The following is a 23,058-nucleotide window of genomic DNA, read 5'->3' as shown; positions in this document are numbered from 1 at the left end:
GTCTGGCTCTTTTCTTGTAGCATGTTTTCAAGGTTCATCCATGCTTTTGCATGTATCAGCACTTCATCCCTTTTTATGCTTGAATAATATTCCTTTGTATGGGTATACCACATTTTATTTGTCCACTTATCAGTTGATGGACATTTGGGTTGTTTCTAATTTGTAGTTATTTGAAAAATGCTGCTGTGAAAATTTGTGTTCAAACTTTTGAGTGGGGATATGTTTTCATTTGTCCTGAGTGTATATATATATATATATATATATATATGACTATATACTTGGAATTGCTGGGTCATATGGAAGCTGTATGTTTAACTGTTTGAGGAACTGCCAAACTGTTTTCCAAAGAGGGTACACTATTTTACATTTCCGCCAGCAGTGCACGAGAATTCCAACCAATTTCTCCACATCCTCAACAACATTTGTTATTATCTGTCTTTTTGATTATAACCATTCTAGTAGGTGTGAAGTGGTATCTCACTGTGTTTTGATTTGCATTTCCTTGATGACTAGTGATGTTGAGCAGCTTTTCAGGTACTTATTGGCTATTTGTATATCTTTTTTGCAGAAATGCCAAATCAGATTCTTTACCCATTTTTAAATTGGTTTTTTAAAAATTATTTAGTTGTAGAGTTCTTTGTATATTCTTATATAAGTAATAAAGATGCAGACTTAGAGAATGGACTTGAGGACATGGGGGGGAAGGGGAAGCTGGGACGAAGTGAGAGAGTAGCATTGATATATATACGCTACCAAATGTATAATGGATGGCTAGTGGGAAGCAGCTGCATAGCACAGGGAGATCAGCTCGACGCTTTGTGATGACCTATAGGGATGGGATAGGGAGGGTGGGAGGGAGGCTCAAGAGGGAGGGGATATGGGGATATATGTATACATGCAGGTGATTCACTTTGTTGTACAGCAGAAACTAACACAACATTGTAAAGCAATTAAACTCCAATAAAGATGAAGAAAAAAAAGAGATAACCAGAAAAAAACTATAACATTGTATATATATAATATAATATATATTCGTGATATAAGTACCTTATCAGGTATGTGATTTGAAAATATTTTCTCCAGTTCTGTGAACTGTCTTTTCATTTTTTTGATGGTGTCCTTTAAAACACAAAAACTTTTCAGTTTTGATGAAGTTTAATTTATTTATGTTTTTCTTTTTTTGCTGTGCTCAGTGTCACATGTAAAAAAATAGAACTCTTTTAAGATGTATTGCTTATTAAAGATGAGTAATTAATTTATGTGAGAAATTCTGAAGTAACAATATGATGTTGGATAAAAAGTAGTTTTTCAAGTGACAAAATAACTTGTACTATTTTAGGCTTTCTTTCAGGGTAACTTTTTCATGTTTCATTTAGGATTCTTGTCCTTTTATGGGGGGAAGAATTACAGAGATTACCATTTATTCGAATATTTATTATTATATATTATTTTTGTGGTTCCATTTGGACAATTAACATTTCTGTTAAATAATGAGGTATCTAAGTGATACTTCAAGTAAAGTGTTATTTATTGTTTTTCTAATTTCTAACTTGCTCACAGGAAAGTAAAAAGAAGATAAGTAACATCATACAAAATTCTAGCACTCAAACCTAACTCAAAGTTAAAATTTGTTTTAATAAAAAGATGTGTACCACATTTTAAGTGAAAATGACTGAATTGCCAAATGCGTTTAGTACATTCCTATTTTTGTAAAAAGATTATATAGATATTTGCTTGGAAATAAAGTCTGGAAGGATGTAAGCAAAAAATTAAGAGTAGTATTTTCCATGTTTTGGGGAAATTTCTTGGGTCTACTTTGCTATCTAAAATAAACATATGGGAATTCCCCGGTGGTCCAGTGGTTAGGATTCCACACTTTCATGGCTTGAGGGCCCAGGTTTGATCCCTGGTTGGGGAACTAAGGTCCCATAAGCCACGTGGTGCAGTCAAAAATAAAATAAAATATTTAAAAAATAAATAAAATAAACATATGCTATAAAAATAAAGAGGAAAATATCTTCTAGCCTTTCCATGCATATTTAAAATGAAATATTTTACAAAATCACAACTCTATTCAATGTCTTATGTTATTATCCTGCCTTTGTTTACTTTGTATAATATCATGCCATTGAATATTATTTTAAAAGATTTGTACTGCTTGAATTATAATTCATGGGTTAGAGTCTCCTTATTTAGCTATTTCCCTACTTTGCCTAGGTTTTTGTTTACAATTTTTTGTCACTTAACAAAGGCTGTGATTAGCATTTTTATAAATAAATTATTGTCTGCATCTCTCATTATTTCCATAGGGGAGATTCCTAATATAAGGGCTATTGGATCAAAAGATATGACTATTTTACAATGTCTTATTCAATAAATTCCTTTGAAGGGGACTTCCCTGGCAGTCCAGTGGCTAAGACCCAGCGCTTCCACTGAAGGGGGCACTGGTTCAATCCCTGGTTCGGGAACTAAATCCTGCATGCCACTCTATGCGGCCAAAACATAAAAAAAAATTCCTTTGACGATACAGTAACACTAATTGCTTATTCTTTGTGCTTCTAGTTTTGTCAGTGTAATTCTGTTTCTACCCTTTATTCACTATGGAAGCAGCAAGGAAAAGGGTTGAAGCTGCTTGGAATGCACTTTGCACTAGTGGGCAGGAGACCTTGATTCTTTAGGTCCTCAGAAAACTCCCAAATGTCCAGAAGCTTTATTTACCTTATCTTTAAAATAAGGGGAGAGGTTTCACAGCCCTAAGATTCTCTAGTTCTCCTCAGGATACCAGGAGAAATGCTGGGCTTCACACTGTTGGAAAAGAAGCACATGAAATACCTCAGCAGAGGATATGACTTTTCATAAATGAAAAGTCCTTAATGACACCATTAAGCAGCTATTATTGTCTTTCTCTTAGAGCTGAAGGAACTGAAGCCCAGAGAATTTAGGTAACTTGCCTAAGATCACTGTGAACTAGTAAGAATCAAATCCAGGTGTGTGTGGTTCCAAAGTTTGTGCTGTTGACCCTTTACAATGATTTCAAAGTTGGACACAAATAGTATTTTTATGCTCTTGATATTATTATTATTATTATTTTTGCGGTACGCGGGCCTCACTGTTGTGGCCTCTCCCGTTGCGGAGCACAGGCTCCGGACGCTCAGGCTCAGCGGCCATGGCCCACGGGCCCAGCCGCTCCGCGGCACGTGGAATCTTCCCGGACCGGGGCATGAACCCGTGTGCCCTGCATCGGCAGGTGGACTCTCAACCACTGCGCCACCAGGGAGGCCCGCTCTTGATATTATTAATCACACACACATTCACAAGTTCTAAACTGATCGTTTCTCTCCAAAGAACTTTTATTTCAAAGGGACTTACTGGTGAAACACTGTTAATGTATTAATTCCAATACCATAAAAATAGTTTAAACAAAACCTCTGGGAATGTGGTGCTATAATTTCATGAAATAATAAGTCCACAAAAATATTAACCTTAGAAACTATAAGAATTCTGTTATAATGCTTCAAAGAATTATGGCAAAATTTCTTTTTTCTAACTGAAGGCTGTATTGGTCAGTCCTTCACTTACATAACTTTCTCTCAAGTATTTGAAGAGACACTCAATGAATCTGAAAATATGTGAAAGTGCAATATTTTAAAATAATTTTACTATGTTATCTGTTCCCTGAGAATCTTTCTTAGCCTTTTCTTCCTTCCTTCCTTCTCTTCCTTCCTCCTTCCCTCCCTCTCTCTCTCTCTTTCTTTCTCCTCTCCCCATCTTTCTGTGGCAACACTCCAGAAAGCCTTGTAGAACCAAAGAGAAGCAGATTTCTATCACTGGTAACAAAATATACAAGATAATTTCTCATATCTCCACTCATATGCTACCAGCTTCAACATCCTTTGGTGAATTAATCTTTCCAGCTTCAACAATACGTAGCTACATTAATTTTAAGTGACTACAGCATAACCATTCCTATAGGAACCATGCATTTGCTAGACAATGCATATTTAAAACCTTCACATTTTCAAGGTATGCAAAGTTTGGCTGTTTTTACAGAAATGAGATGATCCATTATAAGTCTTCAGTATTTTTGTTTTTCTATTTTGAGTTTGTTGTTTTGCTATTTATTCCTGCAGCTTTTATTGAATTCCCACTCAGCTCCATGAGGGCAGGGGCCATATTAGTCTCACTCAACATTGTACCCAACACATATCTGGTGCCCAATAAATATTTGGTTTTCTCCCCAGCTTTACTGAGATATAACTAACATAACAAAACATATTTGTTGAATGAATGTATTCTTTCCCCAGTGATTTGAAACAACTTTTAAAATCACATTTAAATATAGTAATTTGTTGCTAAGCTTAGAGGTGGCTATCCACAAATACTGCCTCACTGTTGGCAAGGCAAATCAAGGTGTAGAAAATAGGGAGTGGGGAAGGGGAAAATATAGACAAGCCCTAACAAGTAAAAATTGAGGGGGCACGTGCTTTCAAAATAAACTGAATTCATTGGCTTTAAAGATCTTTTCTAGCAGGAAAGCTTTTTTCTGAATCACCTTTTTCATTTTTTTCAGAAAACATTACTGCAACATTATCTATAAGGTACAATCTCCTACAAATGTTACGCTGTGCTTATACAGATGGTACCTTACCAGACTTGAAATTTAATTATGTTTGCTTTTGCATCCTTGATTCATTTTCTGAAATATGTTGGGAAATAAAACTGTATAGATTTATTCAGAATTATTCCATTTAGTGGAATATTTAGGATCTATGTCTAGATCTATATGACCTAAGGGATAGTTTATTATTGGTCAATTAGAAGGCAAACATTTAATGATTAATATGTCTGAACTACCATTCTGAGGTTCACTATTAGTTCAGGCTACAACAGGCATAATCTGTGCTGTAACTTTGAGCCTGCTCATTGATCCAAGTGTGTCCTTCACATTTTTTTTTAACTTTGCTTCCTCCCCTCACGTTTAGCAGCTTCTGCTCTATCTCTGGTTGTAAACAACGAAACAAATGGACAGTGTAGTATTTGTCTGACCCTCAAGGTCACATATGGGATTCAGAGATTCAAAGCTAAAATGAAACATTAAGGTACAATACGTTACCAGAGATGGAAAAGAACACAGATAAAAACTGGCAAAATACTGTATCAAGAAATGTTAAAAAACATGATAATTTTTGTGTAGGTTTCCCCAACACTTTTTAAACTGGACTTTGGTTTCCTTGATTATACTTCTGATTTTTCTCTGTTCTTCTCTTGCTAGTCTAAATAACTTTTATCAGAGCCCCAAGGACAGGACCTAAAACAATTCTATTTGGTGTAATAGCTGGACACATGGTAGGTATTCCTGTTTTTCTTTTCTTTTTTTCCCCTCTTATTCTTTTGGTATGAGAAACACCATACCTTCCTTCAGAAACACTGATGTATTTCCAGCCTTTTCTCTTAATTTGATGCAACCTTACCAAGATTTTTATCAGCTTTTTCTCTGAGTGACAACGAATTAATCTGTTTCAAAGCAACAAATGACACAGCCTAAATAAAATCTTGTTACTGAAGGTTGCGGAGTCACCCACTCCGTTTTTATGGCAACGCTGGTTTGGAGCATTTTGCTCATACATGCTGTCCTTTCTGAGGAAACTGATTTTTTCCCCATCCTACTGTGAAGGATGGAATCTGGGGGTCAAAGGCATCCCTGCATTTCAAGAGTGCCCACCTCAACCACCAGAGGCTCAAGCTCGGTTTAACTGGCAATTCCACAAAGGGCTCGCTGCGCTTTTCGAGTGATCGAAATCACCTGTTCAAGGTCGCACATCCAATTGTTACTGGATGCAATCATCAAGGTCGGGTAGGGCTGCCGGGTCTGCGGCCCGCCAGCTCCCGGCGGCGACTCAGCAGGCCCACCTGGTGCCCCGCAATCTGCGCAATCGCTGGGAGAACGCGCCCTCTCGCGACCGATTTCGCGCCGCAGCTGGGCCTGGCGCAAACGCCCCCCGGGCGGAGGCCGGCGGCTGCAGGACCTGGGAACCGGAAGGAGGAGGCGGCGGTGGCCCGAGGCTGGGAGAGCGGTTGGGGGCGGGGCGCGCCCATATAAGCCCCGTGCGGGGTTGAAGGCGGGCCTAGGTGAGAGCGGCTAAGTCGGCGGAGCGTTCGGCGCCGCAGACCCGGCCAGCGAGGCCTGGGACGGGAGAGGGAGGAGACTGGAGGAGGAGACGCGAGTGCGGGGTGGCGCTGGTCCACCTCCGCAGCTCTCCTGGCTCCCGCCGGCTTTCGAAGGCGGGCCCGTGCTGCGGCAGCGGCGGCGGCAGCGGCCTCGGCGGCCTGCGGAGGTGAAGCCTGGCTGCCGCGGCCTGGGTCGGCGGCGCGGGGTCAGGTGGCCGGCCTGCGTGGGTGGGCAGGGTTGGGCGGCCGCCGCCGTGAGTGCAGGGGCGGCTTGGCATCCTCGGGGCGGGGCCCTGGAGGGCAGGTGGCCCGTGCGTCTTACTGCAGGTCGGTCTCCTAGAGGCACCTGCAGAAGTGGCCCCGGCCGTGTGCTTCGGCGTCCGGAGGGCTGTGGGGAGGGCGGGGGTCGCTGCCTTCGGGGTGCCGAGGGCCCGTCGCGTAGAAGCGCCTCTCGCCCGGGCCCTGCAGGGGCTTGGGATCCGCGCCGGCTGCCTGGGGCCTGTTGTGCCCTTGCTTTGGGGATGCTCCTCAAGGGGAGTGGGGGGAATAGCGCTGATGCGCGGGGGTGGAAGGGGGAGCTAGGGTCACGGTCGGGACGGTATAAGACTCGCCAGGATGAGCCCTTAAACCGGTTGGATGTGAGTGGTTAGTCTAAACAAAACTGAACACCAACTCGGGGCGGTCGCAGCTTCACAGAGTACCTCGCTCTAAATGTCCAGTAGTGACGGACTTACCTTATAGGCCCCAGAGCAATCAAAGGGAAGTTAGCATTCTTGTTCAAGAAGTTTCTCTTTACTTAGTGAATGAGAGCTCTAGAAGAATTGTGTGTGTTCGGGATTTTCTTTTAAAGTCGTTGTTAGTGATTGGGGTCGGGGCTGCTGGTGAGGGATAATGTAGAGAGTTTCGAATGGCTGCCTTGTCCCGATGGGGAAGGCTTATTTTTTGTGTGTCATCACTTGATCATAGAAATTATTCAATATGTGGATTGCCCTCAGCTCTGAAGCCACTGCTTGATTAGCGGCTCTTCCTCCCTGTGTGGGAAATTGAATTTCTGGAAACGTCCCCCATATTGTAGATTTTTGCCTACGTAAAGGCGCCAGTGCGTGGCACTAATTGCCTTCAAGGTAGTGAAATGGAAGTGTGGTATTTAAAGCATCATTAGGTTTTGAGCTCACTTCTGTGGAAGAGAATTTTGAGGGCGTGGGTCTAGACTTTTCAGGGAATTTGAAGCCTCTAGTCGTAATTGACTTTTATACTTGGTTTTTCTCTTCCCTCTTTCAGCCTCATCTGTTTCAATGGTGCAACTCTCTTCATCTCCTTTTGGTTACCAGTCACCTTCAGGCCATTCGGAGGAGGGAAAGGAGGGGAATATGAAGTCAGCCAAGCCCCAAGTGAACCACAGTCAGCATGGGGAAAGCCAGCGGGCCATGAGCCCCTTGCAGCCTGCTCTCGGTTCTGCTGCCTCTCCTTCCCAAGCATATGAGACATATATTGATAATGGACTCATATGCCTTAAACACAAAATCAGAAACATCGAGAAAAAGAAGGTAACTTTTTTTTTTCCTCCCAGCCCTGTATATGCACCATCTTAAATAAGGGTTAAGGAACTGGCATTTTTGCTTTCTATCAGGGCTCATAGGTATTCTTCCTAAAGATTTAAGTAACCTTGAGATTTAGCTGGCTAAAATGTACAAGTGGGCTAAATATTGGCTATATTAAACACTTTCTGTTTGATTTGTCAGAATAACTGAATAAAAATATTCTTCATGGTAAAATTATGATGCATGCTACTGTTGAAATACTTGAAGAGCTGGCTACTTTACGTCAGATTAATTCCTTGAGTGTAGTATTAATGTTTCTTTTCATAAATGAGTAATAGTCTGAATTTTTTAGCTTGTTTTCCTTGTGACTTTCTGCAGCAGTTGATATTGCAGTATAGCTGCTGCAGTCTTTGGAAGCTTTAATGATGGTAGAGCCAGAAAATGTTTTAGCACTAATTTTTGTGTTACTAGGTTATCGTTTAAGATTGGTAGCTGAAAGCATTGTAGAGAGCCTTGTGAAGTTACTCAGGGTTATAATCAGCCTAACGTTACAGTAAATGCTGATGTAAAGATCCAAATCATTCTTCATTTCCTGAGTCATGTAGCCTGTGAAACAGTACTGCACGTAGCTTTGTTGTGTCATGATTCTCTTTTGCTTGGGATAGTAAGGTGAGTTAATAACTATCTGGACCTAGGAACTCTTAAATATTTTTATGCCAAGACCTAGTTAAACCCTAGGAAAGTTGCTTTTAATGGAGGAGGGTGAAGAGATTTTTAAGAGTCTGGTTGACTCTTTTTTCCTCCCCCTTCTCCCCTCCCTTGGCGCCCCCCCCCCCAACACACACACTAGGAAGGTAGTGAAGAAGAGCCAGTTACTAGTAGCTTCTCTGTAGCCTTAGCTCTCACCAGTTGTCTTTTGAATGCATGCAGTTGATCACAAGTGTGGTAAGGTGAGTGTGCCTGGGTCAGCACAAATCCCCTGCCACTGTGGGAAATTAGTCAAAGCAGGATCTATTGATACTCATTAATGTCTTACCCCAGGTGGAGGAACTACATATATATATATATATAATTATGCTCTTCAGTTTAACTATAGTGCCTCTTTAATTGTGAATACCAATCTGGTCAGTACTTATACATTTGTTTCAAGCTTCTGGAAGAGCATTTTAAAGCTATCCAGCCAATATGGAAGGAGCCTAAACATTGCTTTTAGAATACCATAAAGGGTCATGTCATTATTATGTGGACAATAAATGCAATTAATTTGTCATCTATTTACTTAAATATCAAATTTTTTATGAAAAATAGCTGCAAGTTGAGGCTACTATAATTCTAGAAAAGAAGTATTTTACATTTCTGTACTTCCATTAGGAAGTTTCCTATGGAACAAATGCCTACATAATTCAACAGGTAACAGTTTCAGTATGAGGTTAGAGTAGGACTTCTCAGTCTCAACACTATTGACATTTTGGGCTGGATAATTCTTGGTTGTGGGGGGGCTGTCCTTTGCACTGTAGGATGTTCAGCAGCATCCCTGGCCTCTACCCACAAGACGCCAGTAGCACCTTTTTCCTCCCTCCCATCCCCCAAGTTGTGATAACCAAAAATGTCTCCAGACATTGTCGTATAACCTTGGGGGGACAAAATTGCCCCTGATTGAGCACCACTGGGTTAGGAGCATATGATTGATTAAATCCCTGTGTGTCACGTAGTCTAATTATAGAGGCCATTAAGACAAAAAGGTTTTATTACTGCTTAACTTTTGTAATTCCAGACTAATGTTGATTGTGTGTAATGTTTTTTTCCTTGACTGGAACTCACCTACAATTTCTGCTTGCCTCGTAGTAAAATGTTATTCTTACAGATTGATAGCTAACTTCAAGAACTTTGTTTTCATAAGGAACAGTCTGGTATTTAGTTTGTTTCAGAATTTTATATCAGGTTGTAGTAGATACAAGTTTCTCTTTTGTAGCTCAAACTGGAAGATTACAAGGATCGCCTGAAAAATGGAGAGCAACTTAATCCAGACCAGTTGGTAAGTGGTTTATGATCCTTTGGCCAGACCTACTGATTTTCTTTTCTTAGTAAAACTCTAGATGAATTTGGGGGAGACCAAAGATTTGATAGGCTAAAAAAGAAGAGTGAGAATCCACTGGATTTTTCAAAGACTTTGTCTTCACCTATTAGATCTCATAGTTTTGACTTTACTTCTTTTGCACTAGTAGATGGTGTACGGATGGGTGTGTGTGTTATCAAATAAGAGGGAAAATGTAGACTATCGCTAAGAGTTAACGTATGGATTTAAATTAACCTTTCACTAGAGTGGACTAAAGGAGAAGAGCAGGGAATCATCTAGCTTTCTATTTTTCTAAACCTAACATCTCTCTGCTCTGAAATATAAAAGAATATTTACTACAGCTTACCTTGGTTTTCTCTAGTTGCTTCCCTCTAATTCCTTTGATGGTTTCTCCCTGCTTTTCTATCCTGAATTGCCATGTTCCTTCGCAGGAGGCATGTTTATCTGATAGATAGATGTTGGGCCTTTTTTTTTTTTTAAATCTTACTATAACTATTTACTATTTACCACATTTAAAAATATTGTTTACCTTGCCCATGGTATACCTGGTAATTGCAAATTTTACCTTGCCCATGGTATACCTGGTAATTGCAAATTTTATCTAATATGGTGAAGGAGAGTTTTTGCAATATGGAAAATTTAAAAGATGCTTTATTGATGTTTGCCATTTTGACCTGATCACATCTCCTGGCTAAGATGGGGACAAAATTAATCTAAAACTTATTCGATCTAGCTTGTAGATCTATTGTCTTTTATCTTTTTTAACTAAAATTTTTGGTTGTGAATCATAGGTCCTGGTATTCAAGGGCTTTTCCCTTGCCATATTGGCTGTTCTTCACTGACCTCGAATTTTTGTGATGTAGTAAATTACAGTTTTGCTGAGGCACAGATTTGAATTGTCTGAGCTCCGAGAATGATGGGCTTAGATAGCTGGTGAAAGGACTTAGCTGGACATTTCAGCGTTTCAACATGGCTTTGTTTTTAAGTAGTCATGGTATATTCGATAACTTTTAAAGTGATGAAACTTCCCTTTGTGTAAATACCCTTGGAGGAAATGTTCTGTTACAGTAGTGTTTTTGACTTTGGGGAAACATAGGGGATGGGAGTGGGGAGGTTGGTGGTTCTCATGATAGCTCTGTAAGAAATGTCGAGGATATGCTATATTTCAGAGCTCCAGCCAGGTAAACTTTAATCTCAGCATTTCATTACTGCCTTCACAACTACATGTTGCTTCTATAGTATTAATTTAGATTTCTTGAGTAATATCGTGACAAATGCCAAATTTATATTGCCAATAGATGAGTCCTCTCAACTCTAGATTCTTATGTCCAGTTGTCTTTGACATCTTTGACTTCATTTTGCTTCCCAGAACCTGTTCCTCCTTTAACCTTCACTATGTCAGTTAATGGCTTGATGAATTAGAAGGATGGAGTTGCCCAAAACCTTGGAGAATTTCTCGTTTTTCTCTTCATACCTCATATCTAGCCCATCAGCAAGTCTGGTCAATTCTGCCTTCAAAATAAATCCAGAAACAGACCATTTCTCATAAATTCTGCTTCTGCCTTCCTGTTCCACACCACATCACCTTTCATCTGCATTACTGTAACAGCTTCCTCACAGGTTTTTCTATTTCTGCTCTCTCTCCAAGTCTATTCTTAACATAGTAGCCTCAGTAATTCTTTTCAAATACAAGTCAGATGGTCATTCCTCTGCTCAAAAGTCCCTCCCTATTGGTTCCCATCATGGTGGCAAAATGTCCTATAAGGCCCTACGGAATGTGCTCCCCACTTCCTTTTACATCTTTATTGCATTTCCTGCACTTCTCTCTCTCTTGCTGGCTTCATCCCAGCAACACTGGCCTTCTTGTTGGTCCTCAAACATCCCAGCCACACTTCTACTTCAGGGCTTTTGCATGTGCTGTTCTTACTGCCTGGGATGCTTTTTTCCCAGATGTCTAAATGGCTCCATTCCCAATCTCCTTCAGCTTTTTATTTGAAGGTCATCTTAGTAACGCATGTCCTGACAATACCATACCTCCATTCCCCCATTCACACTCTTTTGCTCCTTTCCTTGCTTTAATTTTCTTAATAAAAGTGCTTCTCTGACAAACTGTAAAGTTTTATCTCTCCTTCTCTTACACTGTAAGTTCCATTAAAGTAGAGATTTTGTCTGTTCACTGTTGTTTTCCTAGTACTTAGAATGGTTTATAGTATATGGTAGGCATTTAAATATGTATTACATATAGATTTACTAAATATAAAATGATTGAATGTTAGGTTTTTAGGTGTGATTAAGTATATAGTTAGTGGTACTTTTGAGAAATAACATCTCATACAAGGAATATATACTTAAGGTAGAAATTTAGAAAATGCAGATGAGTCAGAAGAAAAAAAATCTATAATCTGACCCCTCAGAGAACTGTTGTCAGTAGTATAGTACTTAATTTAAAAGCTCTAAGTTTAGTTTTTAAAGTTGCAAGTAATTCACATAGTTTAGAAATCAGGAAATATTAAAAAAGATAGTTTTTCTTTCACCCTGTCCTTCCTCTGTTCATTTCTCATCTTACAAAATAATGATTCTAATAGGTTACTTTGTATTTGTCCATAGTTTCTTGAAGCCTGTATACAGTTTAGCTTAATATAGATACTTCTGGGGCCTTTATTTTTGCTTCTTTTTTTCTTAGTGTACTTTATTTTTTGGGCAGCTTTAGAAATTGAGCCGACAGTAGAGAGAATTCCTGTATACCCCTTGACCCCACCACACACGCACAGCCTTCTCAGCTGTCACCGTTCCATACCAGAGTAGTACATTTGTTACAATTGAACCTACATTGACACATCATCATCAAAGTCCATAGCTTACATTAGGGTTCAACTCATTCTGTGGGTTTTGACAAATACGTAATGGCATGTATCCACTGTTATAGTAACATACAGAATAGTTTCACTGCCCTAAACATCTGTGCTCTGCCTGTTCATTCTTTATTAATGTGGTGTCAGTGTTTCCATAATACTTTAAAGTTTGGTTGAAATGCTCTCAAACTGTCAGCCTGGTTCTTTTTTGGGTGGGAGTGCTTTGAAAATATTCTCCATTTTTTCTTTGAAAATTGATCTGTTTAGATTTTTATTGTTTTTGGAGTCAACTTTTTAAAACTTTTCCTTGAAAATCACTAATATTTCATCCAGTTTTAAAAAATTATTTGCAAAGATTGGGACAAAGTAATTATTTATAAAAGCCTATTTCTGTATTACTTTATTTCTAACTTTATGTGGTTGTATTTCCTCGTTTACTCAATTAAGTTAGTGAGTATCTTAAAAAAATTCTTTTTTAAAGCCAGCTTTTATTTTTTCTCTCCTACGCCTTTTATCTTTTTGCTTTCCTTTGGTTTATTTGCTTCATTTTCTATCTTTAAGCTGAGTGCTTAATTTGTCCTCCCTCCCACCCCCAACAACCTATATGTATTTAAAGCTGTGACTATTACTTCAAGCACTGCTTTGGCTGATACTATAGATTTGATTTGATACTGTTTTCAGTATTGTTGGCTAGAAATTTTGTAATTCAGTTTGTATTTCTTCTTCAACCCAACAGTTACTTGTAATACTGTAAATAAAGCTTTCTATGATCTGCGTGATTATATGTGCCTAGCTAATGTAACCTCTTTTGGTAGTAACTCTTAAGTAACCTGTTGAGACTAAGCTATAGACTTCTGAGATTCCACTATTGCTAACATAAACTTAGATTTCTCCTTTAAAATAGTAAGAAAAGTGTCTTAATGAAGTTTTTTAGAGTCCCATTTGTAACTTTAATGTCTATTTTGATTCAGGTCTGGATTTGAAACGGAAAACCGAGACTCAAGTGAGTGCTTGAGCAAAAGGCAAGGGTACTTGATGCTTTCAGCTGCTATACCTGTAGTCTAGGTCAGAGCTTTTGGGAGCTGGTACCAAGATAGTGGCAGAGGGGTTTGAATAAAGTAGTTGGATTTGAGAGGTAAAATCAACATAGCTTGGTACTGTGTAGGAATAGAGAGAAGAACCAAGAGTGGCTTCCAGGTTTCTGCCTTGACCAGTTGGGTGGATGGCAAAACCATTTATTGGGCTTGGAAACACCGGGAGAGAAGAATGTTTTGGGAGGATGGGATAAAGAGCTCAATTTTGGACCATTGATTTTAAAGTGCCTGTGAAACATTAAAGGGTGAGATATCTAGTAAGTATTTATGAGAAGGTCTGGAGCATAGAGAAGTTTAGTCTACAGATTCATCACCTGTATGGCTGCTAATTGAAGCCATGAGAAAAGATGAGACTATCACGGGTGAGAGTATAGAAAGCAGAAAAGAAGCGTAAGACAGAATGCTAAAGAAATCTGACATTTCATGTTTGGATAATAATATTGATAGTGGCTAAAAATATTGATAGTGAACTTACTTTCGGGCCAGGCATCATTCTCAGTGATTTATAAACGTGAAATCATTTAAATTGCACATCTCTGTGATGTAGGTCCTATTATCTTTATAAGTGCTTAAAAACTGAGGTGAGAATAGTTAATGGAAAAATTGCTGGTAAATAAAAAGCTGGAGAAATGGGAAGTTAGTGTTACAAAAAAACAAGGTATCTTAGTAGAGCAGGAGGATGCCTTTATGTTGAAGTCTTCTGAGAAGTTAACCAAAATGAGAGCTATACAAGATGCATAGGTTTAAAGGATGGGACCGACATCGCTGACTTTAACCAGGACAGTTCTGGTGGAATGGTGGAAACAATTCAGGTTGATAAGGGCTGAGGAGGAAATGGAAACTGTGTAGGCATTTTTGATATATGTCTGAAACTGGAAGGATGTGGTCGCCAGAAAGGCACTTTTTATTTTTCTTATTTAGGTTGGGGGAGACTTGAACTTGTTAAATGCTGCTTTCAGCATCAACAGAGAGGGAGAGGCTCAAGACATTAAAGAGGGAATCAGAGTAAGATCTCCCATGAAGGCAGAATTGAATAGGATCCAGGGCACAGGTGGAAGGACATTTCCTCCAGTATATAAAGAAAGAGGGAAAGAAAGGATGGATCCACATTTGATGATGGGAAGTCGAGGTAGTTCCCATTTGATTTTGCTTTTCTTGAGTCAAAGTTAATACCATTTGGGAGTAGATATGAAGCGGTATTCCTTTTTAGTTTTACATCCCTTTGAGGACTGTATGATATGGTTATGTTATCTGTGCATTCTTGGTTCTGTATTTGGAAGGCCTCTCTACCTGTTTTATTAAGAAATATGTAGTCCAAACAAAGTATTGCACGTAAGTTACAATGCATAATAAAGCAAGTGTCAGAACCCACTGCTCAACCCAAATAGTATATTACCAACAACACTGAAGCTCCTTTGCAGAACTCTCTTTCCTGTAACCTGACCTTGAACTTTTTCCCCCTCATTCCCTTCCTTTTGTTTTAACAGGACTAATTTGTTGTCATTAAATCTGTTAGGGTTGCTTTTTTGAAACTTATGATAAATGTTATACTGTATATTCTTCAGTTTGTCATTTTTATTCATTATGTTTAGGATTTTTATATTGATGCAAGTAGCTATATTTCATCTGTTTTTCTCTACTTAGTAGTCTGTAAATAGATGGATGTTTGAGTTGTTTATTTTTTGGCATTCTACTTTGATTGGTCTTATATGTGTTACTGAGGTACAGGTGTAAGATTTCTTCAGGGTGTATACCTATCATTGGGTTGTAGGGTATACCCATAGTTAACTTCATAGTAAAAATGTTAAACTATTTTCCAAAATTATTGTACCAATTTATGCTAAGACAAGGAGTACACAGGAGTTCCTATTGTTCTGTACCTTTATAAAGACGTAGTACTATCAGATTATTTTAAAAACAGCTTTATTGAGGTATCATAAATATATTATAACATTAACCCATTGTAAATGTACAATTCAATAATTTATAGTAAATTTGTAGAGTTATGCAGCTATCACAACAATCGAGTTTTAGAACATTTCTATAACCCCTTCAAGTTCTCTTTTGTGCCCTTATTTGCTTTCTATCTCTATAAATTTGGCTTTTCTGGATATTTCATATAAAATAAAGTCTTGCGTCCGGCTTTTTTGACTTACCATTATGTTTTTGAGGTTCATCCATGTTATAGCATGTATCAGTAATTCATTTATTTTCATTGCTAACTAGAATTCCTTTGTATGGTTATAACACATTTTGCTTATCCATCTACCAGTTGCTGAATATTCGGATTGTTTTTATTTTGGGCTATAATGAATAATGTACTATATAAATTTACTTACAGGTCTTTAAGTGGGCATATGTTTTAATTTCTTTTGGGTAGATACCCAGAAGTGGAATATTATATTATTTTAACCATGGAGGCTTTGTAATATGCCTTTCTCTGATTGGACAAGTTCCCCATCTTGTTCTGTTTCATAATGGCCCTTTGAGGTAAAGTCCCACCAAAAAAATAGATAACTAATGAGAACGTGCTGTATAGCACAGGGAATTCTACTTCACTGTACAGTAGAAACTAACACAACATTGGAAAACAACTATACCCCAATTAAAAAACAAAACAAAACAACCTACCCCTTCTCTAATTATCAACTTTGTTCATCTGTGAAATCTCAAAGAAAATTTTCCTCTTTAAATTTACAGGGAATTCCCTGGAAGTCCAGTGGTTAGGACTCTGCACTTTCACTGCTGAGGGCCCGGGTTCAATCCCTGGTTGGGGAACTATGATCCCACAAGCTGCACGGTGTGGCCAAAAAAAAAAAAAAAATATATATATATACAATATTTCTGTCACAATACTTAATTTGTCTGTTATAGGTAATTATTTACAAGTCTTTCCTACCATAGTATAAGTTTCTTGAGGTTGCTTTCATCTGTGTGATTCTCACTGTGCTATTTGTGTAGTGAATGAATATTGACAGACGAATCCTATTGGCTCAGTGCTCTTAAAACCCACAGGCCTCTCTGACCTTAGACTTTATAGATAGCTTTATTATTATTATGGTTCAGATTTCTAGCATAAACAATTGAATTTTTAAATTTAACTTTATGTAACTTCTATTAAATACTTTCTCCTTACTTTTTTTGAGTATGTATAGTAAATGGCTAGTTCCTAAAGTCTTAAATCTCCTCTGCTGTTATTAAGGAACTTATTTTGAGATATTTGTACTTAGAAGTTCACAGAATTGATTTTTTTTATCCTGTTCGGTAGGAAGCAGTTGAGAAATATGAAGAAGTGCTACATAACTTAGAATTTGCCAAGGAGCTTCAGAAAACCTTTTCTGGACTGAGCCAAGATGTGAGTATGTTTTCTTTGCTTTTCCTAAAACGAACTTAACCACTGATCTTGAAGAAAATATCAAGTGTCTGATAATGGTGTTTGGTTATTGTTCATCTCATTCCTGCTGATATTTTATCGGGGGAGGTGGGGTGGAGCATAGTTTCTGAAGAACTAGTGTTTTCAGATTTCTAGAGTCTCAGCACAAATGTTATTTGAATATGAGGCATTGTGAATAAAGTGTTAGTTATCTAATGTGTATTATTTCACTGTGGAATTACGGAAATCATTGAGAAGGGGCATGAAAACTATTTTGACAGATAACATTTATTAAAGACGTTTTAGAATATAGGCTTGAAAATTTATATTACATAGGCTTGTAAGTTTAGCGTTACTGGTAGACTCTTCTTGAGAGCGTGGTAGTTATTACCAGGAAAATTTATGGTTCATCTTACATTTAAATAGTGTTAAGTCTGGTGCCACTGCTTGTTTCAATTGCTCTGTGTTGGCAACTCAAACTTTTCTCTTCCACAGATTTAATCAGTAATTAATAGTGAAGTCTTAAGCATTCATTAATGAAGTATTCTTCATTGTTTTAGAATCTTAGTGTTAGATGGCCCTTGAAAGATCATGTTCTACCAGTTGAGGAAATAATTTGGTAAATTCATTTCTGAGATGGGGAGCATGCCTCATAAGATAGCCTTTTCTACTTTTGGGATATTTTCTTGTTTGGCAAATTAAAATTCTCTTCTCCATTCCTGTGGCATCAAAAAAGAACCAATAAAAAAATAAAAACCCCAAAACATCATTCTGAAGCTGAAGACAGCTACCATCTTAATCCTTGTAAAATATAGTTCTGAGTTGCTCTCTTCTGGATGTCTGACTTAATTAACTTTTGAAAGGTATTGTGAAACCTAAAATAGTGTAGTATAGAGACACTTCCTTCTGTTTTCTGGATAATTCTGTTAATGCAAGTCTAAGATGATATTAGCTTTGTTATCCATAGCACACTTTAACTCGTGTTTACTTATTCATCACTTAATTATAATACTTTCTGTTAGTTTCACAGTTGTTAAATACTTCTAGGCTGTTTTAGATACAATACTTCTAAGTCATTTTTTTTCTTGTGTGATTGATTCCCCGTCCCCCCACCCCCCATATGTTAAGTTTATTTAGTTTTGGTCCATTGTGCTAAAAAAAAGATCTTTTATATCTGCCTTCTGGTTGGAGGTTTGAAGTATATTTTTATAATACTTAAAAATTTCTGTTAACTCTCTTTTCTGAGTTACCCTGTCAAGTTTTCATTTTCCACTCAGGTGTTTTTTTTCCAATGTATGATGTTCTTTTTATTTATTTATTTATTTATTTTTTACATCTTTATTGGAGTATAATTGCTTTACAATGGTGTGTTAGTTTCTGCTTTATAACAAAGTGAATCAGCTATACATATACATATGTTCCCATATCTCTTCCCTCTTGCGTCTCCCTCCCTCCCACCCTCCCTATCCCACCCCTCCAGGTGGTCACAAAGCACCGAGCTGATCTCCCTGTGCTATGCAACTGCTTCCCACTAGCTATCTACCTTACGTTTGGTAGTGTATATATGTCCATGCCTCTCTCTCGCTTTGTCACAGCTTACCCTTCTCCCTCCCCATATCCTCAAGTCCATTCTCTAGTAGGTCTGTGTCTTTATTCCTGTCTTACTCTAGGTTCTTCATGACATTTTTTTTTCTTAAATTCCATATATCTGTGTTAGCGTACAGTATTTGTCTTTCTCTTTCTGACTTACTTCACTCTGTATGACAGACTCTAGGTCTAGCCACCTCATTACAAATAGCTCAATTTTGTTTCTTTTTATGGCTGAGTAATATTCCATCTTATATATGTGCCACATCTTCCTTATCCATTCATCCGATGATGGACACTTAGGTTGTTTCCATCTCCGGGCTATTGTAAATAGAGCTGCAATGAACATTTTGGTACATGACTCTTTTTGAATTATGGTTTTCTCAGGGTATATTCCCAATAGTGGGATTGCTGGGTCATATGGTAGTTCTATTTGTAGTTTTTTAAGGGACCTCCATACTGTTCTCCCCAGTGGCTGTATCAATTTACATTCCCACCAACAGTGCAGGAGGGTTCCCTTTTCTCCACACCCTCTCCAGCATTTATTGTTTCTAGATTTTTTGATGATGGCCATTCTGACTGGTGTGAGATGATATCTCATTGTAGTTTTGATTTGCATTTCTCTAATGATTAATGAAGTTGAGCATTCTTTCATGTGTTTGTTGGCATACTGTATATTTTCTTTGGAGAAATGTCTACGTAGGTCTTCTGCCCATTTTTGGATTGGGTTGTTTGTTTTTTTGTTATTGAGCTGCATAAGCTGCTTGTAAATTTTGGAGATTAATCCTTTGTCAGTTGCTTCATTTGCAAATATTTAGATTTAAATCTTTTTTTAAACACCATCCATGTGCCAGGCACCTATGGAGGTTCACTTTTTTTTTTAAATTAATTTATTTATTTTTGGCTGCGTTGGGTCTTCATTGCTGTGCGTGGGCTTTCTCTAGTTGCGGTGAGTGGGGGGGAGGCTACTCATTGTGCCTTCTCCTGTGGCAGAGCTTGGGCTGTAGGTGCCTGGGCTTCATTAGTTGTGGCGTGTGGGCTATAGAGCAGAGGTTCAGTAGTTGTGGCGCACGGGCTTAGTTGCTCTGTGGCATATGGGATCTTCCTGGACCAGGGTTGGTACCGATGTCCCCTGCATTGGCAGGCGGATTCTTAACCACTGCATCACCAGGGAAGTCCAAGGTTCACTATTTTTATAGCGAAGTACCTTCCAGCCTAGGAATTTGGTGGCTTTCTTTTTTAACTCTTTCGTCAGACCTCTTCTATGGTAGCCTGTTTTGCAGTTTGTGTAACATTTTCTTCTTTCCCTTCAAACTGAAGTTGGAAGCCTTCAGCCCACCACATCTCTCTTTATCTTCATGATATGAGCTTTGTCCTTTGGGGATTTATCATTCTAAGTCATGGTTCAGAAGATAAATTTTATGGTTCGGTGCTATTGGTTGACAGCAGTTTACTTCATATCTTCTTTCTAAATCAGTTTTCAACTGAAAGAAGTGAAGTCACCTGATTTCTTAGTTTCCACATAAATAAGAATAGGCTGCTGTCAGTGGTTTTCATGACATCTGATTATGACGTAGGAGACAGCATGTTTCTTACTTGATACCTGATAGAATCGATAAATATTTGAGGTTCTGTCATGTGTCAGACTCTGTGCTGGGTACTAGAGATATACTGGTGAACAACAGAGGTATAGTCCCTGCCATCATGGAGCTGAAGCGTAAGGGGGATGCAGCTAAAGAAAAAGATAAGCATTTCATATAATAGATACTTTGATAGGGGAAGTTCAGGATGACCTGAGCCCATAAGAACACCTAATCCAACCCTGGGAGGTGGCCAAAGAGAGATCTGAGGTAATCATGTGATATAGTCCTGAAGATGTCCTCAGCACCAATTGCCTTTTCTTATACCATCATGAATCTGTGTCCAAGGGAATCCCACTGTCTTGGAGAGCTAGAATTGCCACCTCTATCGTCTTTCCTCCTCTCAAGCAGAAGCTGAGTTTGGTAAGTGTTATTGGTGTAAGTCCATATTAAGGTCTTGGAAAAAGCTTTTCTGAGCCTTTGCCGTCCTGAAGAAAATACCCTTGCCCACGTAACCCCCAACCAGTCCATTTCTCACTCTTAAAATTTTATCTTCAGCCATTGTCTCTTGTCCCTGGTAGTAGCACAAGTCATATTTATTAAGTTGCTTTCATACCCTGTAGAAAGGAATTAATAATGCCATAATGAATCTTTTTCCTGAGGTGGTTTTTTTTAAAGCCCCATCTTGATTAGGATTTATGAATGTCTCTTTTGTAGAATTTTAAATGTTGATGCTGAATCAAAGTACTTTAACTCATCTATAGGAAAAATATAAAATTTTTTTTTTTTGTTATCTTAATTTTCATACCTTGGAAAATATCCAGTACGTTGGAAACATTACAAACAGAAAAACACCTATGGGGAGAAAAGACCTTTTGGGTTTCTCAGTGGAAGTAGATGGTACTTTTTGTTATTGGTATTTTATAGATGAGAAGCCACTTTTGGGACCCACATATTATATCAGACTTTAAGGTATTACAGTTGTAAGCTTTAGAGTAGACTCGGAGCTGCTCAGTCTACACACACACACACACACACACACACACACACACACACACACACACGCATTTGAGGGAAAAGGAGACTCGGAGCTGCTCAGTCTACACACACACACACACACACATTTGAGGGAAAACTTACATTCCACTAATTTTCTATGTGTGTTTCCATGACAAACTATTATGAAAACTCTCTCAATTTTGCGTAAAAAAACCCCTGTTTGCTGTGGCTGTTTTTTTGGCATCACATTTGTAAGACATTTTATTTCTGTTTGGTTTTCAGTTCCTTATGCTTTAAGCAGTCTTCTTTGGTTGGTTGAAAATCAACCATTTTAAATACTCTTCCCCTGGAACATAAGATTTTAAAAAAACCCCAAACTAAACTGAAGCATTTTCTTAAAATATTTAGCCTAAAAAGGCTTGGTATACATAATATGGAAAAGTAAAACCTTATGATTAATATAGACATTAACGATAGGTACTTTGCTTCTCATCATGGTGATAGTAGAGGTACTAGGTTCAGCCTGGGGTTGGGAGTCACATATTTGGACTTCTTTAGCTTTGGTTAGCTGAGACAAACCAGCTAAGTACTCGGTGACTTCTTTAGCTCAAAAAGCAAGCAGGCGGTTAAATGACCTTGTCAGTTTCACAGTCAGTGTTATATATTTGAGATTTATCATCTAATCTCAACTCTTTGGGATTGGACTTTTGTAGACGAATGGATTGCTAGTATGGATTGTGGAGAGTTGTCAGTCTTAATTAGCGTTTGTTTTAACAGCTGCTTAAAGCGCAGAAGAAAGCCCAGAGAAGGGAGCACATGCTAAAACTTGAGGCTGAGAAGAAAAAGCTTCGCACTATACTTCAAGTTCAGTATGTATTACAGAACTTGATGCAGGAACATGTACAGAAAGACTTCAAAGGGGGCTTGAATGGTGCAGTGTATTTGCCTTTAAAAGAACTTGACTACCTCATTAAATTTTCAAAATTGACCTGTCCTGAAAGAAATGAAAGTCTGAGGTAAGTTAATGAAAATATTTTCCTGAAACAGGACACATAACACTTTAGTCTAGCTTTTCAGCATGTATATATGTATATGTATGTGTGTATGTGTATATATATATATTCAGCTTTGGAAACGTTGGCCTGCCCAGACTCTCACGAGGTTGATAGCCTGTCTACTAAGAAAGTGAATTTGAATGATCTCATTAACCTGCTTCTTTATTGTAATACTGATTTTAAAAATGTCTGATCAAGTTTTAACCTTGTATAGGTATTAACAATAATACTAATTATGTATATTCTTAAAAAATTTTTGTAATTATATCAGGCTGTTGTGTTACCTGAGAGTCTTTGCCTCCTTACTACTGCTGTACTTAAGTGGAGGTGAATAAAATTTAACTTGATTAGTATCACTAAACTGTCAAAGTAAGAATTATTGAGTGTTCTTTTTAGGCTGTGAGTAAATACTGAAAAACAAATCTGATAATTTAAAATATAAAACCAGCAAATTGAGGCAACCCAATTTTTTTCTCCTACAGTATCTATTTACTGTTTTTGCTTAGATGGAGTAAATCAGCTAATGAGCAGAAGCTGTATGCTTTTGGTTTGTTAGATACAGGTTGTTTCAATGCTGTGTCTGTTAGCCATGCAAAAGCAGTTAGATTTCAACTGCTTTAGAAATTAGCCCTATCAGTGCAGGAAGAAACCTGATAAAACTCTTAATTACTTATATATAGCCATATATATATATTTATTCCCATCCCAATAGTCTGTTCCATCATCATCATA

General features: G+C 38.1%; 1 protein-coding gene across 5 annotated transcripts in view; it reads left to right on the top strand.

The window, feature by feature from the left end:
• The first annotated feature begins 6,237 nt into the window (after positions 1-6,237).
• Positions 6,238-23,058, top strand: part of CAPRIN2 (caprin family member 2) — a 41,698-nt gene continuing 24,877 nt past the window's right edge. For 3 of the 5 annotated variants that reach the window (XM_082850997.1, XM_082850996.1, XM_082850995.1), the window contains exons 1-5: positions 6,238-6,335; positions 7,450-7,715; positions 9,682-9,744; positions 17,001-17,087; positions 22,049-22,287. In XM_082850997.1, coding sequence (XP_082707123.1) covers positions 7,464-7,715; positions 9,682-9,744; positions 17,001-17,087; positions 22,049-22,287 — 641 coding nt within the window. In that variant the 5' untranslated portion in view covers positions 6,238-6,335; positions 7,450-7,463. Of the gene's footprint in view, positions 6,336-7,449; positions 7,716-9,681; positions 9,745-17,000; positions 17,088-20,620; positions 20,696-22,048; positions 22,288-23,058 lie in introns of those variants that run through there. The other 2 variants (XM_082850999.1, XM_082850998.1) reach the window with 2 other exon arrangements.

The sequence above is a fragment of the Leucopleurus acutus genome (assembly GCF_964270905.1).
Source record: "Leucopleurus acutus genome assembly, chromosome: 11".
Lineage (NCBI taxonomy): Eukaryota > Metazoa > Chordata > Mammalia > Artiodactyla > Delphinidae > Leucopleurus > Leucopleurus acutus.
The sequence above is the reverse complement of the archived record's forward strand: the minus strand, read 5'-3'. Positions and strand labels throughout refer to the sequence as shown.